Below are 24,408 nucleotides of genomic sequence, written 5' to 3' on the forward strand. Positions count from 1 at the left end.
TTGTATCCGTAATTATTAATGTTGATAAGAAATTGAAATTTTCATCTGTTTGATGAATTGAAGAAGAATTTCATGTACATGTACATACATGTAAATACTATTACGGGTTTGTATATACATACATATTATACATTCATACATATATATTTATATATGTATATATAAACAATTTTGAATATTTTATGTAAAAAGAAGATAAACCATTGATTAGAAATGGAATCATTAAACCATAAAACAAGTATTACCGTTTTTAATCATCGATGAATGATTAGTTTCATCGATTAATTAAATCAATTGTGTATGATTAATTTTTCAATTAATTAATTTCTTAATTGTAACATTTTGATTGGTTAAACGGTGTAAAACTTTTTAATCGATGGATATGGGAAAATTCAACTGAAATTAGATGGTATAGTAAATTTAACATACAACAACAGACTTTGTTGGGAGAACATTATATATACTGAGGATCGCTGGAAATGCTGTTGCTTTACGAGCGAGGATAGACAATGTGGAAGGTCTTACGGTAACGACCTTCTCATGGTAATTTCCTTTACCTTGTAAGAGTCGATAGAGACATGTTATAGCTCGTTGGGTAATATCGTGCCATGGGAAAGGTGGGAAATTCATCTCGAGTGCTCATTAAGGTACGTATGTTGTGTTAAAAATATGTTGATGTATTAAGAAATTCAATTAGCAGATACTGAGAAGTCATTTTAAAACATTTACAAATTTTCTCAAGTTTTATTTCATTGCTTTTACAAATTACGGTAGAGAAAAATTATTTTTACGTACTTTTGAATCAGGGCTTGTATTTTTCTAACATAATCTTACGTTGTCTCGCGCATCTTTTAACATATTCCATTTCTCGTGACAAATTGTGGAGGCTATCGGTTCTTATACTTTTTTCCCAAGAATCTTGAAACCTACATCTGCAGGAAAAGTAGAAAAAAAGAAAGAACGTTCGATCTTTTTGAAAAATATTATTTTAAAAATTCTATAAACATGGTACAATATTCATGAATTCGTGTAATCGCTCACCTCTGTACAACTTTTTTCCAATCTGTAGCATCCTCGTGATAGGATTTCAATTTCTTGTCATAATTTAATATTGTTCCTAGTTCTATCCTGCGACGTAAAATATTATTAGATTAATCTTGATTTTATTTTTATCGTCGACGTTGTCTCTTACGTACCTTATGCTTTTAGTGCCGGCGAAAAATTTCAAATTGATGTTTCTACGATTGAGAATTCGAAAACTCAAATACTTGTTTAATTTCATACAGATTATTTTGATAGTCTTGTTGTCCTCTTCTTTCATTGAGTGAACTTCTCTCTTATCGTTGAAGAACCTGACCGACAGAGAAACGACAACCGTAAGCAATAACCCTTACTCGAACGCAGGTTGATCTACTTTTTTATTACGTACGTACTCGGATTCGAGATACTTCTCGCGTTCCTCGACAACAGCATTAACAACGACGGGTTTCTGCTCATCTCTTGCGATTTCCGCTTTTTCTCTCATATCCGAGGTCATCGGAGAGGGCAACGAAGTTTGCGTGTTTTTTTTACTAATGCTTCGAAATAATCGATCGAGAAATTCAATCACCAAGAATGTAGAAAATATTGAAGGATACTTGTAAGGAATTTTAGGAAAATACGACATACCTTTCCAGATCTTTTTTCAAGGATGGAAATAATCTTTCCAATTCACTCATCGATTTTATCTAGGAATATTTTCACGTAATTTTAAACTTTCGATTGATTACATAAATTTTCGTATTACTTGCGATGAAGTATCGTAAACTTTATTGTAGTTTTATTCGATTCAATTTATGATTTTTTTTCTTCTCTTTTTTTTCTTTTTTTAATGGAACTATTATTTTCTTATTTATAAACAAAATTGTACGATAGGTCAAGACAATTATTATAATTTATTCAATAAGTACGGTATTCTACATCATCGGATCCAATATTACGTTCAATTATTATCGACATTTATTATGTAAGGTGATTCAATCCATATAATATATTATATATGTAAGTATATACTAACCGAATATACGTTTTCAATGATCGGTTCCTCGACATTGCTACTCCAAGTCCATAGAAAGGGCAATCCGCCAGGATTATCCCTCCAAATACCCCCGATCTGATTATAAGAAAGTCTGTGGAAATAATCAAGAAAGAGGGATATAGAATGTAATTAAAAAAGCCGTTGGTTCAAAATTAAAAAATTCGTTCGTCTTTCTTCTTCATCTTTCCTCGTTTTTTTATTTATATTTTTATCTTTTTCGTTCTCCTACTTTTTTTTTTGTTTTCTATTCTTTTTTCTCGTGACACAAACCTCGTGATGCCATTTTCGTCGAGGATAACACCGTTGCAGAGAGTGTCGAAAACGGCAATTATTTGCGGCTTCCTCGTGATACCCACAATGTCCTTGCCTCCTGGCGTGAATACAGTATACATGTCATCTTGAAATTTATTAAATTACGTATATTTTTAAAGACCGTTTCGTATCTAATACTAATCTAAAATTTCAAATATAAGGGAAATACTTTTGGAGGATAAAAAAATATCGAAAGAATTATTTTTCTTTCGAAATGAAAAACGAAACAAAATTTTTTCTTTTCATAGTAACATGTAGATTATTTCGATTAGAACATACAGAGGTATTAATTGTATGAGATATATTTGTAAATCATCATCCTAAAATCATTTCAAAAAACACCCTATATTCATGCGGATCCGTTCAGTTAAAAAGAAAAAGAAAAAAACAAGCAAGACAAAAAAAACTATCGCAAGGAAAATATATATGTGGCGAAGATATTAGCACGATAAAAATATACGAATTGTACCGGAAGTCGACGATCAATTACATTCTCGATTTTCCGGCTTGTGAATTTTTACGGCTGTCCGACCATTCGGGTAGAAAACCTTGCCCGTTTCGTCGGGATGGAAGCTCAAGAAGGGCGTGACGCCATCTTCGTAATATCTTCTATCTTCGTATCGGTATTTCTTGAACCTGAAGACGCCGAAGAGTAGACACGAGGAGAAGAGTATTACGATTAATTGCGACAAATTGCAGAAGTTCGCTCATCGTAGTAAATTAAAACGCTATGTTCCTCGCTAATATCGTCTTATTAAGCCTCGCTATCCTCCTTCTCCCTCCTTCCTCCCCCTGACCCACCCCCACCTTCATCATCCCCTCCCAACCTACCATCACCATCACCGACACACCACCCTACCCCATCCCATCCCTCTATCTCGCGCTAATTGTTAACTCGTTAGTAAGTAATAGAGAAGTTATTCTCGAGGAACAATGTAATAACGAGAGTTAACGAGATTCCGGCACGTTCTCCGCGTTCAACCTTCTTTCGATCTTTTATAATATAGCACGTCGTTTATGAAAATTACCTCTCTCTTTTTCTATCTTTCTCTCTTTCCCCCTATCGTCTTGTTCTTTCTTTATCTCTGTAAATTAGAACCCTTCGGCGCAAGAGTTAAATGTAAATCCGTGAGTATTACACGAGTACTTTAATTCGAGTACTTTTCGTCCAACCCCTTATACATATACTTACTCATTATTTTGTTTCACGTTTTTTTCTTCTTTCGTGTTTCTTGTCTTTTTATTTTTTTGCTAATGGCTAGTTTTTATTTAATGAGATCTCCATTCCTCGCTCATCTAGATCCATTCATTTCAATTTAATCCAGGTCAGGCTTTTTTTTGGGATTTGTGGAACGCAAAAAAAGAAGAAAGAAAGGAAAGAAAAAAGAAAAAATTGTACACGCGCTCAAACTTCTCGAGATGTAGACCGTGACTAACGAGGATGTGAAATTATTTCTAAATGTAATATGATTTACATATGATTTATCTTAGAAATGTGAAATTAAAAATGGAAGCTGGATGGAGGTGAAATTGCGAATAATTATCAAAATACGAATCGTAAATTTCTACGTACCAATCCAAATGAGGTTTCGCCATCTTGCTTTCGTAGAGATATATTTTCCTCATAAATTTCCTAATAGGCAACACAGTCCAGCCAAGCTTCACGAAGTGCTCGTTCGATAATTGGTATTCGATCGTGTTTGGAGAGTCTACAAAGTAGGAATCTCTCTAGGATGCGAAACAGGATATATACACACGGATGCCATTACAAATCACATTATTCGACTATGCAGCGAGTTAATTACGAAATACGATTGGCCAACCACTCGAAGGAATCTCGATTGACTGACGACAATCGATATCGAACATTGTACATGCGTACATTCGTTAGAAATATCATTCTATCCTAGTTAATTTTCTTCGTTAAAATTTTTCCTTTTTTTTTTTTGTCTTTACCAATTCCGTTTTGAAAGGGTAGCGTGGCAATCGTTTTTATTTGTCGATAACGAGATTCGTTCTTCCGTGTAAAATCTTCGTCGGTGGCTAAGCTTGATCCCGTGAATTTTGAACCTTTCAATCTTGTATTTTTATCTTCGATATTATTTCCAAATTTTGGATTAATCGTCGATGTCTCCGTATCTAAGTTAAATAACATTTCTTTCATTTCATTTTCTCTCTCTCTCCTCCTTTTTCTCTATTTCTTAATCTATCCTTATTTTTATTTCTATATAATCTCTATTTTTTTTTTGATCGACCGTAAATTTCTATGTAATTCCTATGGCTCAGACTTGAAATCAAGGGAAGAAGGGCAAAGAGATATTATACTGTTGGGAAACCGCAGATTAGTTATAAGTCTGACTAGGTCAAATTTTAGATTTATGTTGATTAAGCACTTTTATTTGGTTTAACGAGTACTGCATGCTATCTAACGAGAGAACATTCCCAGAGCGAAAATTTATTTTCCTTTCAAATCGATAAAAATGTTTGGAGGATTAAAAATTGTCGGACGCGTATTTATTTGTTTTTTTTTTTGCTAATGAACAGTTCATTAAAATATGTGAAATATTGCATGCAAAGTTGTTCTCGGAATAAAATACAAACAGTACGATGTTAATATTTTTTCTAATTTCTATAGAAGATTCGAACAAGATATTGTTAATTAACTGCAAAGAAGTTTAACGATGTATCAACAAGAAATAAAAAATTATGAGTTTACTCGATCGATCGATCGACTAAATTAAACATTTTCGTCGGCTTTCGAATTTAATCGAACGACGCTTTTATCTCCTTCACTTTGCTAGACGTGATTGATTATTATTAAAAGAAAAAACGGATGCTCCAAGAAAAGAAATAAAAAGAAAAGATAAGTAACACTTTTCCTTGGCGTCTCTTACTAAACTACGAAAAATGCTCACCCATTTTATATTTCTTTTCCGAACCAGGATTTCGCGTTTGGTCGTTACCCTCGTTTCTCTCATGAACGTTCTTTCGTTTTTCACGATTTCGAAGAAAATTTTTTTCCTCATCACCGTCACGATACGCCCATTCGCTTTCCCTGTCAAGCACATCTCCCTTTTTCGGCACAACTACCGAGGATGTCTTATTCCCTTTTCCTTCTGATTGACGATAAGTCTCCTTAGTCTTTCTACGAGGAGTCATTTCTTCGTCCTTTTCGATCTCCTTCTTCCCTTCTCGAGGTCGACGTGTAAGAGGAATTTTTTCATTCGTACGATCATGGATCATTTTGCCAGGACGCTCTTGACCTCTGCTCCTATTCAATCTCCCTCGAGAATCTTCTTCTTTTCCTCGAATATTCTTTTTATCCGTTTTTATCTCTTCCTTCTTGAAGTTACTCTTTACTTTAAACGTATCACCTTTCCTATCACGAAGACGATTTCGATTTTTAATCAAATATTTTGCGTCGTGTTTATTGCTATTTATAATACGTTCATTGTTATTGTCACCGTAATTATCGCGATACTTGTAATCGTATTTATTGTTATATTTGTAATCGTTTTGATCGTTATATTTGTAATCGTTTTTATCGTGATATTTGTAATCGTATTTATCGTTATATTTGTAATCGTTTTGATCGTTATATTTGTAATCGTTTTTATCGTGATATTTGTAATCGTATTTATCGTGATATTTGTAATCGTATGTTTTCTTTCGATTTACATCGGATCTGATTCCTTGTTTGTTCTAACAAAAGAAATTTTTTTGAATATAGTCTACAGCAGGATTAATTGAAGATACTGAAAAGTCGAGAACAACGTGAGTATACTTTTCTTTTATTTTCTTTTTTGAGACACTAATTATGAAAAATGTCATATAATTAAAAGAAACATATTTTTCTTCTCGACTAGTTAGTTTCTTTCAATTCAAATTTTTACCAATGAGCGATCGTTGATAACGAAGTTGTCATTAATAGAATCACTTTTAGGTTGGTCCACTTTTTTCCACAAACCATGGAGATGTTCGGCATCTTTGCAAAATGATTTATAACATATCGGTGGTAAGAACTTGGGATCATACGAAAGTCAATAATTAAATACGATCGACTTATTAAACTTTGTCAACTTAGATAAACGATTTAATATGACTTACCAATTTACGAACTACGTCATTGATAGCATCGTCACAAAACCCACAAAGAATCGTACGTTTCAAACATTCTTTTTCGGATTTCAAACAGCTAGTATCGTGCGAATGAAGTTTCTTACAACGCTTTACGCATTTCTTAGAAACACGTGATCTTGAAAATTTACGTGTCGTTAAGGTCAATTAAAATTAATATTAGAAAAAGATCTTACTCGGAAAATGTAGTGTCGTCGATTGACATTCGATAAACGGTAAGAAAAATTATCAAGTTTTGCTAGGTATAAAGACTAAAGTTTTTTTGGGACAAAATTTGCGGTATTACCGCAAATATTTTTTTTGTACGCCATGATTGAGTTATTGTTTACAATATATGCAAGAACGCAATGTATTTTTAATCGATCAATCGACATGTCGATAATTTTATAGACATTTGTTTTATATATCGATGTTAAAATCGATATGATGGAATTTTTTTTACGTATTGATTGTAGTCGGTCAGCGAACTCCATTGCTACTTAGTTCGAGCTCTTTGAAGATCTTAATAAACTGGATAGTGGTTATTTCCAGTTGGAAAAAATGTTGGATATAAAAGACGAAAGCAATTTTCTAACAGTCAGCCTTACCACGACATAGGAAGGGGAAAAGACTGCCTTTCTAATATTTATAGAAGCCTTTACGGCGCCTTGTGTAATTTATTTCCTGGCAAACAAGGTTCCACACTTTTATACAGCCTTCTCTCTTTCTTTTTATCCCTCTCTTTCTCGCTTCATAATGAAACAGCGATATTGGTTTGAATATGACAAGAAGTTGGGGAGAGAACCGGGAAGCATAAAAAAGAAGAAAGAAAGGAAGAGGGAAAGAGAGAAACAACGAATTAAATATATCCCTCTTTTGAAAATTGATGTATGAGCAGCGTTGAAGTAAAAGTAAATTATTGCATCTAAAATCGATTATATCACTCCACGTAAAAACCATGAAAATTTTAAGTAGAAATAAGAGTTATCGTTATGCAAAATGATGGCAGTAATAATTACAAAAGTTGCTAAAAAAGACTAATCAATATTACAATAATGTGGAATCCAAGAAAAAAGATAGAGATTAAATTATTTTCATAATTATTGGCTCGGTATATATTTTATAAACTTGACGTCTATTTTCATTGACATAAAATAAACATACTTAAATAATATAAATAATCATAGATATCATATAATCATAATAGTAAAATTATACGGTGTATACCATATAATCATAATGCACAATCATATATAACATAATTATGGTACACAATCATATATATTATATAATCATGATATATAATCGTAAAAATTATATTACATTTTTTTATGAATTATTAGAGTCGTACGAGGATACGTAAGAACGTCTCAGCTTTAAGTATCAGACGTTCGATCGATCGTATTTTTCTTTTATTACGAACTTTTTAGAGTAAAGATCGTGCTCGTTCAGAAAGTTTTTGGAAAATCTCTCTCTCTTTTTTTTCTTTTTCTCTTTTATTTACTCTTCTTCTGTAGCTGCGGTATTGAAGAAATGAAGTTTAATAATCCAAGTTTCTCTTTGATATTACATATGTGGAAAGTTGGCGAGTTAGCGACTACTTCGTGAATCCCTCTCTCTTGCATCTGGGTTCTTTTTATGATAAACGATCGATCATTGATCTATTTTTCACATAACACTTTGATATTTTTCGTAACAAAATAATGAAATCGCAATTTACTTTCTCGGTTCGTTTTCAACATAAAATATTCTTAAAATTGGATTTTCTTTTACAAATCTTTAACAATATCAACAAAATTTATTCATCTTGCATACTTAATCGTAAATAAATTGCAACATCTTTTTCTTGGCCAGTTTTCTATTCAAAATATTTTTAATATGTTCTCCCTTGCGAATCTTTAATAATATCAGAAAAATTCCTAAATAAAATCTATTTATCCCATTAATATTTTCTGATTTTCTTATATATATATATATATATATATATATATATATATATATAACAAAAAAGTATGATATATGAGATAACTATCAGAGGGCAAGGTGCCAAGAGAAAAAGTATTTGACAGGATGAAGTTTAATTCTAGTATAGAAGGGAATGCACTTTTGGGAGTTTTATCACCTTCATGCAAAGAGAGAGGGGGAGGCGGGAAGAGAGAGAGAAAGAAAGAGAGAGAGGGAAAGAAGGAAACGATCTAGAAAGGACTATTCGCATCTTCTTCCCCATACATACGTTGCCTCTCGACGTAATATCGCAAGAGACGCGACGATATTAATATCCCCGTAGACGGAGTGCCACGATACGCGACGTGTGTGCCATGGTATGCGCCATACGAACGGCAACGCGTGCAATAATCGTCAGAGGTAACGAAGCGACTGTACGTTTTAGCATGCGAGAAGCGAAATTATTTTCTAGGAAGAGAATTTAAATACTTTTCGCTTCGCTGACTCCAACACTATGTATGCACATATGTACGTATGTTATATATGTGTGCACGTGTATATTTGTATGAATATAAAATAGAAATTCGGATAAAAAGAGACAGAAAATTCGAAGGATATTACATATTAACTCGACGAAGATTTATAAGAAAGATTCAAAACTTCGTAGAAAACAAATTCGATCACGTTTAGATCGACGATTGTTACGAATTTTCTGACAAATCGTGAAAACTTGCAAAGGACACGTTTATTGCCCTTTTAGTACTTCGCCGTGTTACCGAAAGCATAGAAATTCAAAGCCAGTTCTTTGATCTCGATTTGCTCTTTCATAGCGGTTCTGAATGCTGGATGTTAAATTAGACGATTCAAATACTTACACCCTGTAATATGTGTGAAATGTTAGCCTAATTTAAAAAGAAAAAAAATCTAACGTGTTAAACTTTCATGATACATAATGATTATTTGTGAAGTGCAAATTACTTTGAATTTTTTTAGATCGATTTTTTAGATTTGATAGAATTGAATTACAATCCTATTTAATGTATCTGAGAAGTATAATATTGTTATAGAAGAAAGAGAGAGGCAGAGAGAGAGAGAGAGAGAGAGAGAGAGAGAGAGAGAGAGAGAGAAAGAGAAAGAGAGAATTTTTAACAGCATCCCATTTCCAAACATCCATTATTATATCCCATATTTTCTAACATTATTACTAATGGAGACAAATAAAAAACGTAACGTCGGAGACATTTTACGAAGAAATAATATAAAATATTAGCTTCTTTTTTTGATGTAATAGTAAACATACAAAGAAGAAAGAATAAAGGATCGTATATATAACGTATACACAATGATCCATTCGGATTCTTATTTTTCACGATCGAGATGACGACTATGGTATAGGAAAAACGTCCTCATAAAATTTTATTTCTACTGCTCATGTATTACCACTCTCTTTCTCTCTCTCTTTTTGTTTGTCTTTCTCTTTCTCTTTCTCTTTTTCTCTCTGTCTCTCTCAAGCTTTATCTCTCTACTCTTCAATTATTATTGGATTTATTTCTCTTGTTTCTTTTTTCGTTTTGACGTTTGAGAAGTCGAACTTTCGACAACGTTTTTTTCGTTAACGTTATGGCTCAATTCGGCTCTCGTTAATTAGCGTCGGTCGCGGTTGAATTATTCGTTCGAAAGGGTGAAAGGCTCACGTACTCTAAAATGGCGAGCACCCTTCGTTAATACCATTTTTAATATCGATTTCGACCGTGATTGTAATTTTTGCCAGGGAAAAGATTTCTTTTCTTTCTTTTTACATTGAAATCAAGTTTTAATAATTATCTTATAGATATATACATATATACGCGTACGTGTATATATATATATATATATATATATATATATATTTACACTTATTATTAGAGTTTTAAATATCTGAGCCCCGGATATAAAAATGGGAATAAAACTTAAATTAATTATCATTATGAGAACATCATCGTTTAAAAACATGTAAAATATTCGCTACGTTCTGTAAAATATATATATATATTTCTGTTTTAGAGATAAGAGAATATGAAAATTTTTAACTTTTTAAAATTTTTATATTCCATGTAAAATGTATTTTCTTTCAAAGATAACACATATACATACACATACATAAGTACACAAATATCTGACTTTATCGAATATCGATATCGACCGATCGAACTACATTCTTACAATTACAAACTCAGGACGAAAACTGCATTGTTGGATTTAGTTCGAAAGCTCGATAACCAGAGATAGGACAGCATCGAATAATTCCCTACGGGCTACCGTAAAGGATAACCATAAAATCTAACTGCGGAAGTATCTCTCTCTCTTTCTCTCTCTCTATTTTTCTCATTTACACCTTTTCGAGCATAGTCCGTGGTCGCTATTGTTGCCAGTTCAACGGTCGTATTCGTGCGATCGTTCTAAGGCGTAAGAGCACTTCCGTGAGATGAGCTCGTCGTCTAGGAGAAAAGTGAGAAAGAAAATTTCCAAGCTTTTTCTCTCTTTCTTTCTCTCTCTCTCTCTCTCTCTCTCTCTTTCTATAGTTTATATCTCGCGTTCTTACAACCATTTTACGTGGTCCGATCGAGCTTTGGACACCTTGCTATTCAAATATTCAATCACGAAATTGAATCATTAAACAGATAGTATCATTACTATGTCGAACGGAAAATTTATCTATTTCGCTAGGGTCTTTCTAAGAATCGTTCTTTTTTATAAATTAATTTCTTCCTCACATACGCCGATAATCAAGTAAAATAGAAAATTGTATCTATTTTAATCGTGGAGATGCATATTTATGTTACTTTGATAATAATATAGTATAATAAAATACTATGATACATATATTCCTTTGAAATCTTATAAACGAAGTTTTCATTGATGATTGTAAATACGAAGGGAAGGAATAAAAAAAAAAAAACAAAACAACGATAACACAACTGAAACGTGTTCTTACTCGCGCGTACAAATCAAAGAAAAAAAATATAAACATTGTCGAAGTACTTCCTAACTTTACGTGTAAGTAAATACCTGTCTCCTCGTTAGTACAATTTGGGTGTTAATTCGTGGAATAAATAATCCATTGGAAGGAGGGGATACGCGATTCGTCATCAGTGTCTTTGATAAATCACCGAAGGAAGATTCTCCGTTAGTGAAGGACGAGGAAGGGAGGAAGGAAGGTTGGCAGAGAAGTAGGGAGAGGCATGATTCACTCGTGGCATCTCTTCGAAGGAAAGGAAGTACTTACCAAGACGACAGCTAAGATCCCTTGATTCGGGATAAAACGGAGAGTTTGGGTGTTGGTAAGGGAAAGAGGGAGAAGGGACGAACGATGACTCGGATAAGCGACTGTTTTCTCTTCCTCTCTCTCTTTCACTTACTCACTCTAACTTACTCTTCCTCTTTCTATTTATCGGTCTATCTTTCTCTTTCTCTCACAGCACGAGGGTTAGAATATGGTGAGACGCAGGTTAATAAGGTGCACCGCCCGCTGAACGGTTTCAAACTTTGCATCGACTTTGATTAGACTATCCTGCTAATGACGGGGGATCGACCGACGTTTAATCTAATATTCAAAACTGTCTGGGCCAGTTCGTGAGGTTAGCTATATTAGTTGATCGATGTGGTAGGATATTTGAGCGACTATCATCCAATTGCAGGTTCTTATTAGAATTTTTTTATCGAGAGAGTAAGAAGATAGAGATGTAGATTTTTTGTTGTGATTTTTCTTTTTTCTTCTTCTTTCTTTTTTTTGAATAATATTTACTTCAATTATTTCATAGCTTTTTAAATTATTAATATATATTTGTTTGCACAAATAATTTTGATATTAATTAGTATAACGGCAATGTTAATTAATTCGTTTTTTATTTTAATATTATTCGTGTGTTCTTTTAAAAATTAAAACTATCTAATGAAAGAAAATGTATCAGAGAGAGGGAGAGAGAGAGAGAGAGAGAGAGAGAGAGAGAGAGAGAGAGAGAGAGAGAGAGAGAGAGAGAGAAAGGGTAAATATGATATAATAACGGAGAGATTAAATAAAATTAATTAGGATGATGGAAATACATATATATATATATATATATATATATATATATATAATTGATAAGGTTTAATTTTTTATAATTGGATTATAGAGCAGAGGGAGAAACAGAGAAAGACAGAAGGGGAGAGAGAAAGAGAGATATACTTCTTCCACGGCTTACAACCAGAAAGGAGATCCTGTTATCGTTGTAGGAAGAGGCGCGTAATTACTCGTACTACGGAAACACCGGTAACGAGCAAAACGTCCCGAATCCGTCAAGACGGATGAGTCGTTTGTACACGTTTTCCTCTTGTCTTAAAACGAAATCGTAAAGCCGGCGATTTACATGCATTAGACGCAAATAAAGCCTCTCCTTTTTGCATAACCGAAATATTAAAAATAATGACGATAACTTTTATCCGAACAATTAATTCATCTTTATCTCTTACGTTCAAAATTGTTGATAGTCATTTTACAATATGACGATTTCTATCTGTAATAATCATTGTCATTATAATTTAATAATCACGATTTTGCGAGAAAAGATCTGTTGGACAAGTTAAAAATCATTTTAAAGATAGAACATATCTATAATTAAAAAGAAATCACATATAGCATAATATCGTTATAATTTCAGTGGCTCTACGTTTATTTTAGTCACGTAGATACGTATGTAAAGTTTGTCTCGATGTTGGGTCTTGCAATTTTTCCATTGCCTTTATGCTGTCGTATAACAGAGAATACTAAAAAGACGTGCTAGAGATAAAGAAAAAACAAAAAAGAAAAAAAAAGAAGGAAAGAAGAAGAAAAGAAAGAAGGTAGCAGCTCAAGCAGCATCACGAGTCTTTTGTAAGAACGTTTCTCTGCCAGAGGGAATAGCGAATAAAGAAGGTGAAAGAGGTAGAAGAGGAGAGGAAGGAGAGAGAGAGAGAGAGAGAGAGAGAGAGAGAGAGAGAGAGAGAGAGAAGAGCCGATGATAAATCTCTTGGTGACAAAGACGCAATGACAAAACGTTTCCAGGTCAAAAGTTTATGAATTGTGTTACCTTCTCTCTTACAGTCATTCTCTCTCTGTCTCTCTGTCTCTCTCTCCCTCTTTCTATTTCTCTCTCTCCTTCTATTTCTCTCTCTTTCATACTCATTACAAGGATAGAGAAAGGGCGAGAAAATCTCGTGAAATTTCACACGAGGTCCTCCCAATTCGGTTTAATCCGCTCACGTAGCTACTTGACATATCGTTGGAAACTGCAATTACCCGAGCCAAATGCATCGGGATGAAAAATTATAGTAACTCTTCGCGCAAAATTACATACGTAATTGCGGAGAGATTAGTAGTCGCGTTGTTTCATCGGTTTTAATTATATGCATCCCCTCGTACGTGGAATTCTCGTGTAATCGTCAAATTCGTCGACGATATTTCTTTGGTCTATGAAATGGATAACGCTCGTTAATGATAATTTGAAGAAAAAACAAGAGAGAGAAAGAGAAAGGGAGAAATTGTTCAGAACGATGACTTATGATATTTATTTAATTCGAAAGCAAAAAAAAAAGAAAACTGCAATAAAATTATCTATTAATACCGATGAATATAAAAACATTTAAAAATAGTTGAGACTTGAAGTCTCATACAAGAGTTTCGAGGTTGATGGGTAACTTTAAGTATACGCGATAAAAAGTTGGTACGTAAAAAAGAAAGAAGAAAAAAAAGAAAAGAGAAAAAAACAAGAAAGATAGACGCATTACTTAGATTTCTTTGATTTCGCTTCGTTTTTATATATCTATATATACATTACTATATATATACAACGTTTAGAATCTTTCGGATGGACATGCATGCCACTGGAAAATGAATCGTGGAATCGGTATCATCCTGTAGCCGACTCGAATGAATGAAACCGCACTGTATGAAAGAGAAGAAGAGATAGAGAAGGAAAGAGAGAAAAAGAGAGAGAGAGAGAAAGAGTAAAAGAGTGATAAAATAAGAGAAAAAGAAGAGACAGAGGGCGAAGACAGACGAGGGTGGCTCGACTCTCTTTTACTACTTCCTGTCTACCGGTTGGACCCTTGCTCCTAACGCGGCCAAGGAAAACCGACATTTCGAGATACTCGGATGGCATCCAGACAAATTTCGAGCGAGCCAAGAGCTCGTAAAAGCACCCTCACGAGCTACCACCTCTTCTCTCTCTATCTTTCTCTCTATCTTTCTCTCTATCTTTCTCTCTATCTTCCTCTCTTGCTTTCTCGTTCCTGCAGGACTGAATTTCGACGACGCGGCAAAGAGGGCTTACCTTCTCCTTCCATCCAATGACCCTCCTCGGCCAATCCTCTGGTTCCTTTGAAAGAACGAGCTTTGCCTTCGTAGAGGAACCAGTAGTCGTAAAGAGCTGCAAATTGGCGTTCAACAAAACGATGGAATCGACGGAATATATAATTTTTGGCCAATTGCCATTCGATCGTTTTTCATTTCTTCCGTTTTCTTTTTTTTTCTTTTTTGTTTTTATTCTCGTCTTTATTCTTAATTTATTCTAGAGACGAGAAACTTAGAAACGAGAATATCTGTAATGAATTAAAATTAATAAGAAAATGATACGTTTAATACTCATCGACGTAAGCACGTATCTTGTGAATTTATCATTGATAAAAATCGAAGATCTCAAATTCTCGTAGATCTCGTAGATCTCGTAGAGATCTCCTAGATACGTATTGTACGTACCTTCGTATTTAAGCTGCACTCGAGGAATCGGATCGAATGCTCGCACCAGTTGAGTACAGTGATCTGGAGAATCTTGTTACGGTGGTCGATGTAATATCGCGAATAAAGTCGTTCGAACGATCGAAGAATTCCCTAAACTCGTGTAGTATTTGCCATTCCTGGGATAGGAACATGGGACGGACAAGAAACAAAGAAAAAAAAAGAAAAAGAACAGATAAGTAAAGAAAAGAAAAGAAAAGAAAAGAAAAGAAAAGAAAAGAAAAGGAAAGGAAAAGAAAAGAAAGGAAAGAAAAGAGGATAAAAAAAGATGAAAAAGGAAAAAACAGGAAAACGTAGGTAAGGTATATAAGAGCTAGTAGTGTCACACTTCAATGTCGAAAGGAGTATCCTTCTCCTTCGAGGTATACACCTCCGGGTATATATTCCTAGCGATCCTCCACACTCACTCACCCTTCTTACATCATGTAGAAGCTTCCTTCCTTCATTCCAACCCCCTACTGCTTACTCTCTCTTTCTCTCTTTTCTTTTTTATTTTCTCCCCTCTCTCTCTCTCTCTCTCTCTTTCTTTCTCTCCCTCTTTCTTTCCCTTTTTCTCTTTCTATTTCACTTTCTCTCTCCTCTCTTCTTTTTTATTATCCTATTCCAAGAGCCATGGAAGTTTCAATGGACTTTATCCAATAGCCCGTGTTTCCTAGTTGGCTCAGAGCTAATAAACTATAAATTTTCTTTCTCCTCCCCTCTCCCAACCCTCCCTTCCTCTGTCTTTCTTTTTTTAGATTTATCTTTCTTTTCTTTCTTCATACAGTGATTATTAACCCGTACAGGACCTTTGTTGCTAACTTCCCTGTTACAAAATGGTCGGCATCTCTCGGGACAAAAACGCGGATAAACAAGTATTTATATATCGCATGGAATGATATCTTTGCAGAGGAAGAGTCAATAAAGAGTGTCGGATTCGTTGATCCTCTCGAACTCGTAAAAGGATTCGAATTTAGGGTTCTTTGATTTAACAAGCTCGTAACGGTGAACGACGTTGACGTGGAATAATTTTTAACGATACTACGAAAATTTGTTGACGTTCTCTCCCTCTCATTTTATGTATCTCGACTTAAGTAGTTACCCAGGTATTTAGATATGTATGTGTGTATATGTACATAGGTACATATCTATCGAGTTTTGATTCTTCTTTTTCTGCGAAATAATACGCGACAGCAAATGACGAGGGAAAATAAGCCGACCGTTTGAAAGGAAGTCACGCAAGGAAGCTTAAGGTTTAAACAAGCAAATCCAGGGCAAGGACCTATTACTTTAATGCCGTAATATCCTTCAGTTTTTACACTTGCAATTAGAAAAAAGTGACGGTTTCTTTTCCCTAGCAATTAACATTAGATTTATCAATCAATCCAAATGGCTAGTTTTAAATAGAAACATTTCTATTTTGTGTGTTTCTTAGATGAATTCTATATTTCCAATTTTTTTCTTATAAAATCATATACTTATCAATAAATAATATATCACATGTTATAACATTAAAATATTTTTTCAAAGAATAATATTTTTCGATCAATTTTTCGCGAAAGAGAAATATCGAAATATCGATCGATTTGATACAGGATTCGGTTCATTTGTGACATAGTAAGAAAAACGGACAATTTATCAAATATCTGATCCTTATAGAAGAGCATTGCATTATACTATTTACAATTAGTATACCCTTCGGATGAAGCGATCTTGCGCAGGCAGAGACTCGTTTAGATAACAAGGCGAAGCAGATGAAAGAAGAAGAAAGAAAAGGAAGAAAGAGACAGAGATAGAGAGAGAGAGAGAAAGAGAGAAAGAGAGAAAGATATCGTTCTCGTTTCCTTAATTGTGCAAGAACGTTTAATATCGCAGTCAACCTCGGACGTCTCGCTGTTTAAACGACGAAGGAAGCAATTAGGAGGTTCTATATCGATCTTCGAATTTCGACGAAGGAGTAAAAGAAAAAAAGAAGAAGTAAAAGAAGAAGAACAAGATATAAAAGAATAAAAAAGAGAAGAAGCAGAGGTTATCCTCGACGTCCTGTCGACGTTATCCTCGTGGCCGTCCCCTCTAACCCCCTCTTTTTCTCTCTTTTCACCCCTCGCAGAAGGCATCCCAGTTGTAATCTAAGCGGCGCAATTTCATCCGCTTTTCGTGCAATTATAGTAGCCTCGCGTGGAAACAAAGTACGGAATCGTATTTCGGCGTTTAGTCAATGTGGCGCGAGGTGATAAGGACACCCTCCTACTGTGCAAAGTACACATACGTACGCTGTGTATACTATATCTATATAGTCACGTTTACAGGAGTCCGTATATACCTGTATATACTGGGTGTTTCATTGATTCCGGTGTTTCATTTCGAAATGATGTTTCTATAAAGAAGGTGTTATATTTAATTTAATTTGGAAAACCATATTTCTTTTTCTTTTCGTTCTTTCTTTTTTTCTTTTCTTTTTTTTTTACACATAAGAGGACATGCGTTGAAAATATTATACAATTATTCGTTCTATAATAATTATTTTTCATGCATTGACAGATAAAAATATTAATCGTTCTATAATAATTATTTTTCATTAGGATCTTTGAAAAACAAGTACTGTCCATTTTGAACACTTTAAAAATTGTTTGACATTTCTGTATTCTCATTTGAGATAGTAAATATTTTATTTAATGAAAATGAAGGTTTTTGATCTGCATAATTAAGATAGAATACCTTTCCGAAATCGGAACACCCTGTATGCATATATGTAGATATATATCTCTGTGTGAATGTATGTGCATATTAGTATACGCGCGAACGGTTGGCACCCTTCGATCGTGTACATATTAGCATGGCTTCGTACATACAATCACGCATACTCAAACATTATTGCATTTCTATCGATGTACTTACCCTCGACAATTTCTTTTTTAAATAAATTCTATTACTTCGACATAGATCAGCATGGAAATTTAAAGGCGTTAGATAGATTCCAGAATTTAATTTAAAAATTGAAGGATTTCGAAGTTTCTTTTTTGTTTCTTTTTTTTTCGAATTTAATGAAACATCGTAGCTTGTAAAGCAAATCCGAGTTGGAGTTCTATTCGAGCGAGCATAAGTCCGTTAAATTCGTTTCGACGCGTTGAGTCCTATTTCGAGTCCTCCGTTGGAATAGTTTGTAGTTAAGCAGTTGATCTAACGCGGGATGATCAGGAGCAACGGATAAGGGATTGGTTAAGTTTCGCAAACAAGATACATGTCGTGGGATAAATTTCTTTCGTAATCTCGTAAAGTTTCATTCTAATCTATTATTTCGAATTTGTGAAAAAGGATTTTAGATCGTTTTATCTTCAAGAAGTTTGAATTTCAAAAACATAGAAACGTAATAATATTTTTCGAAAGTAATAAAACACGTTTTGTTAACGTAGACCAAATATTTATATTCACATGCGAAATAAAACTAAAATAATTAACACACTTTCGTTTCGAAATAGAAAATTAAAAACATCGAATTGATCCTTGTAGTCCAATTGACAAATGATATATTTCTTGAAGTTCTTGGAACACCCTATAGATATAGAGTATATTACATAACAAAAGTAAGTCCATCGAGGATCTTCCAGTTGAAGAAATTTATCGTATAATCGAATTCAAATCGTCCTTTGGTAGATCGGCTTTTGTAGAAGCGTGCACACCCGGTACGTGACAGTGCGGTGTCTAGCATATTGTACGATCCTTCCTGACGAGGGGTCGCGACCCTTATCTTTAACAGGCAGCATTCCAATCGAAGAGTACCCCGTCGCGACCCTCGCTGCCTATAGTAAACAGCTTTCTACGAGCCATACGTTCGGTTAATGGGGTTAATGAATGCGTTTCTTTCATTTTCTATGAGATGGCGATGGTCGTGATGGTGATGGTGGTGGTGGTAGAGGGTGAAACGCGAGGCGAACATCGTTTAATCGAATAACGTCCGACGTGGATGCACTTTGAAAAGAGCCGCGACGTCGACGACTTTAATTCTCGAAAGTGCTGCTGCGTTGATCGAATAGTCTCCGAGTGTAAAGGACGCCTTGAAATCGTAAGAGCGGAGAATCTTTCTTTGCCTTTGCCCGGAGGAACGGAGAATTACGAACGGTGGGGTTTCTCTAGTTTTCGAAGGAAATTATCGGTAACGGCAAATGTGACTTCTTTTCGTTCGAAAGATCATCTTATATGTCTCACGATGTATATAATCACGATACGTTTATCACGTATCTTATTAATTCCTTTTAAACTATATTTTTTTTCCTTTTTTGTCTTTTTGTTTTTTCAAATCATCGACCATGCGTTTTTCTATATTTTTTAAGAATATACTGTGTTATTGCAGTATGCAATGAATACATAGTATATCTCTGTTATACGATATATATCAATACTGATATCATTCAACTATGATTTATGGATATTTGATGTTCAATCGATAATTATGGACATATCGATATTTTTCTCCAGTTCTATCTAGTTTATGAGAAAACGAACGGTAGCATCGGAGAGAGAATCTTTTTTAAAATAGAGATGATATCGGTATAGTAAGGGACGGAACGTCTCCAGAGATACGTTGTCGAGGGTCAAACGAAGTACTCAATTCTTTCTCTTTTTTTTTTCTTTTTTCTCCCCTCTCTCTCTCTCTCTCTCTCTTTCTTTCGCTCTTTGGGACCATCGATAATGGACTTTTAATGTGTTCGATTTACGAATCTCTACGTCGTATCTTCTCTCTTTCTGTCTCTCTCTCTCTCTCTCTTTTTCTCTCTCTCTCTCTCTCTCTCTCACTCGTTTCATCCTTTCAAGCGATAGCAATTTCCATAATATTTCCGGCTCACCTCGCGACTCGAAATTGAAGGGACGAGCAGAAGGTCGTGTACGATGGTGGTTCTACAGCAAACACCCATAGGTGTTTCATCGCGATTACGTTGCGAACGATTTTGCAAGTGGCCAGTGAAATACGATTGTAATCGCGATAACGAGCTACGAAATTATGCGCGCTTGGCCGATCGACAAACGCGTTTGCTCGACAAAACGATCGTACCTCAATGCTTTGGACGATCGTCCTTTCACTGAAAATAAATCGAATCATTTTAAATCGTAGAGAATATTTCATTTCTATATGGATTGAGAACCTGTTCAATTCCAATTCAATTTACCCTTTTTATTCATCATTTCTTTCCTTTCATATTTTCTTAATGGAATAACAATCAAATGGGAATGATCATTCATTATTCATACTATTTTGTTATATTGTTAGATATAACGTAAGGATTTTGTCTTTCTGCTTTTTTTTATTACAAAAGAAAAATATTTTTTAATAAATTTGAGACAAATTAAAATGTATTTGATGTATTCGATATATATGAAAAATGAAAGAAATCTTGTAATTTTACAAAACCGAATTAGGTAACAAAAATTTTCTTTCTATTTACTACTTAGTACAATGCAAAAAGAAAATTTAATAACATTTGTTCTTTATTTCTTAATACAGAAAAAGTCAGGAAAGGATGAAACGAAGAAGTATATTTATTTTACTTACTTATAAAATCAAGAGACATTACACTTTATATAGAATATTGTACTATTATGAAGTTTATTTAGCGTGTAATAACAATATACAACCGGACTCGAAGTTAATAGAGAATTCCGTCCGATTGTGCGACGTGCTGCGCATATCGATCGAACCGGTGGAACCGGTGACACCGGTGACACCGTGCTTCCGTTTTCCCCTCGGACTCGTTTGAAATTTTCGGCATGTTCTTTCTCTCTCTCTCTCTCTCTATCTGTATATATGTATTTCCTTTTTCTCTTTTACTCTCTCATCGAAAAGCACCGGTGTCCCAGCGATTTGGCTCGTAGCAGGGAAAAACTCGAAAACTTTGGACGGGAGCGTTCGTTCGCACCGTCGACCATCTGTGCCGAAATTTTCTGCGATTTACCCGACTCTCGTTTCGTCGACGCGAGAATCGTCTATTGTCATTTGAAAAGTTATACGAGAAGGAAGATAGTAGTAGCTCCTATTTCTTTATTTTTCAACGAGTAAATAATGACGGTATACGGTAAACGGAGTTTCTGATGGATGAGAATTTAACGATGAAACGTTATTAATATCACACGAGTTATTAATATAACGTTGGCGTTCCTGCGTACCTTGTAATTATTTATAAATAATATATGTGTATATATATACATATTATATAATGAGATACATTTTCTATAAATTATATTAGCTGAGATACGGATCGAGATTTATGAAAACACAGCTATTTTTAATATAAAAGTGACATATATTTAGTTAAAATATATTTTAATGTCTAATTATTTTCTACGAGATCTCGTATGTATTTTTTCTTTCTATCTTTGTTGCGAGGTTACAGATAATAGTGCGACGAGAGAGTTAGAGAGAATTGCCATAGAGAATCTTAAATGATTTAGACGTTCGGTTTGCGTGACACAGCAACGATGGCTGATTGCTACGTTCGTATCGAGCGCTGCTATTGATACGTCTAGAGTTATTTAATTATTTACTCAAACGTGATTATAGCGTTCGTATCCACGGTATAGTCGGTGCTTCATTAAGTTCTACGTAAACATCTTGGGGAATATCTTGAAGACGACGGAGATTTTTATTGCATCGATGGAACTAAAGATATTATATCGAGAAAATGGAACGAACTCAAACGTGAAGCTTTATAAAAATTGATACGCATATATAAAAAATTGTATAATCGTTATAAAAGAAAGGAAAGTATTTATATAAAAAAAAAAGTCATTAAAAATTGAAAACCAAAAATGAGATGAAGAAAAAAGGAGGAAAGGAAGAAGAAGAAGAAGAAGAAGAAGGAGAAGAAACCGTAGACGACTAACCAGCGATTACAACGATCGATTTCCAATGATTATTAATTATCAGAGTTAATGATCTGGCTGATTGGAGCGTAGCTGTCTCGAGGAGCTCGTTAGTTTCACGCCGTCTGCTTTTCTCGCCTGGTCGGTCCTGGTTTCTGTTCGTTGTCCTGTCGTTGGTGCGTCGATTTCAGCGTCTCGCGTTGCTCCTGATCGTTAATTAAATAAATTCACTGTTAATTGTCTTGGAGCTTTTCATTGCAGACGTGGCCGCGGTTGCGGTGCCAACGACGAACTGGTTGGCTGGCTGGTTGGTTGGCTGGTTGGCTGGCTGGCTTGGCAGTGCCGTAGATTCCCTCGAGGGGAATCGAGATCGCGCCTCGATGAGCGCCTTGTCTCTAAAGCTCACTCTTAAAAATACCACTACCATCATTCTTCATTGCCATTTGGCAGTTTTTCTTCTTCTTTCTTTCTCTTTTTTCCATTCCAAATAAAATAATGATTCGATTGGATTTTTATATTTTTCAGCAACTCGAAGGATCATAATTAAAAGGTAATTATCATAAATTGAATCATTAATACATATTTATGCGTAATGCTCGATTGTGTTATTATTGTTATTACTACTTGTTTTAAAGATTTATTTAGCTATCGTCGATTGCGTTTTATTTATTCGTCAATTTATTACTTGATTACGAGGATGAGTGCGAGTTTATTTTATCGATTATAGATGCACCGATTAATTTGTTAAGGTATGGAAAATTTTGCGAAACGTTATTTCCAAGTATCATTGTAACAATGTGAACTAATTAAACAGATAATGACTTTTCTTTTTCATATGTAACATAAAACAATACAGAAAGTTATATTGAAACTAGGAACTATAATAGTCTATCACAATGAAAATGGTATAGAATATGTCTGGCTTATTCTATTCTATACTCAGAGAACTGTTCGAAACAAGAATAGTATAAGTCTGACTTATGGTGTGAGAATGAGGTATTATGATCCAGTAGACTACTACAAATATATAACGTTGATAACACGTACTAGAATATTTATAACTTTACATTATTCAAATTCTTGTTGATTGTTTTATTAAAATGCATAATATTAATTGCAATTTACGATAGGTATGGAACTATTATAAAAAAAAAAAATAAAAAAAACGAAAATATAAAATCGTGCTTGTATTCGTTATATGATATTATATGGAGGATATTTAAGTATAATGGCGGAACGATCATTCGAGGAGAAACGGCTAGAAAGATTTATAACGTAGAAAGGGTCCTTCGCCAATAGCTGCGATCTATGGAGAAGAAAGAAAGAAGAAAGAAAGAGGAGAATAAAGAAATATAAATGTAAATATTAATAGAGACCTCTCTTTCTTTCTCTCTCTCTCTCTCTCTCTCTTTCTTTCTCTATTTCTCTATCTATCTTTCTTTTTCTTTCTTAATATATGGGACCAAAGTAGCGAGGGTAAACTTTCTCCAGGGCTTTCTCTTTCCCTTATCTTTCCTTCCTCTTTCTTTCCCTTTTTTCTCCTGCTCTCCATCGTACAAATATTTAATGGATCTGAATGTATCTGTTCATATTGTATATGATACTTTATGCACGCATATTTCATCGAATTTTCTTAAACATTTTACTATTTATAAAAGTTAACGATCAATTTTAAGAAATAAATTAAATTGAAAGGTGCTTAGAAAAAAAAAAAAGAGAAAATGAAACGAACTTGAGGATAAACGATCTTTGAAGTTTTAACGAGGACTTTGATAATAGATTTTCACGACGACTTTTAAAACAAATTTGATGATATCAAATCGAGTCGTCATCGATATCGATATTCATCGAATTAGCTCGATAAAACTTCTTATATTTTTCATATTGGATGATCGAAAAAAATAAAGAATTATGGAACCATCAGTAGCATTACTGTCGTCGTTAAAAAGCTTTCAATGTGCGCGTGATCGCAAAGATACGAAATGAAATCAGGCAGAGAACCATCATCCCCTTCGGATAACTGAAAAAAAGATAGAAGATGGAAAGGAAGAGAAAAAAGCTCTTTAATTATTTGGCGATCCCTCCGATGACGGCGCGCTGGTCCATCGGCAGGTCTCTAGAGAGAGAAAGAGAGAGAAAGAGAGAGAAACAGTTAGAGGGAGAGGGAGAGGGAGGGAGAGGAACAGAGAGAGAGAGAGAGAGAGAGAGAGAGAGAGAGAGAAAACGAATAAGGGGAGGGTATACGTTCCGCTGGATTTAACGGAGTTAATTAATCCCACAGTATAATTAAAGTCCCGTTTCGATGTGCCGAAAGGCGTGCACGGATCGACCT

General features: G+C 34.3%; 1 protein-coding gene across 1 annotated transcript; it reads right to left on the minus strand.

Moving 5' to 3' along the window:
* Window positions 1-775: 775 nt before the first annotated feature.
* On the minus strand, window positions 776-6,374 carry LOC122630698. The gene is made up of 11 exons (XM_043815481.1): window positions 6,357-6,374; window positions 5,750-6,091; window positions 3,963-4,117; window positions 2,880-3,025; window positions 2,348-2,474; window positions 2,057-2,168; window positions 1,669-1,727; window positions 1,434-1,577; window positions 1,197-1,352; window positions 1,042-1,128; window positions 776-932 (listed from the first exon to the last, which is right to left on the minus strand). The coding sequence occupies exons 1-11, from the start codon at window positions 6,372-6,374 to the stop codon at window positions 803-805; spliced, it is 1,476 nt and encodes a 491-aa protein (XP_043671416.1). The 3' UTR covers window positions 776-802.
* Window positions 6,375-24,408: the final 18,034 nt, after the last annotated feature.

This window comes from Vespula pensylvanica, chromosome 7 (genome assembly GCF_014466175.1).
Source record: "Vespula pensylvanica isolate Volc-1 chromosome 7, ASM1446617v1, whole genome shotgun sequence".
Taxonomy (NCBI): Eukaryota; Metazoa; Arthropoda; class Insecta; order Hymenoptera; family Vespidae; genus Vespula; species Vespula pensylvanica.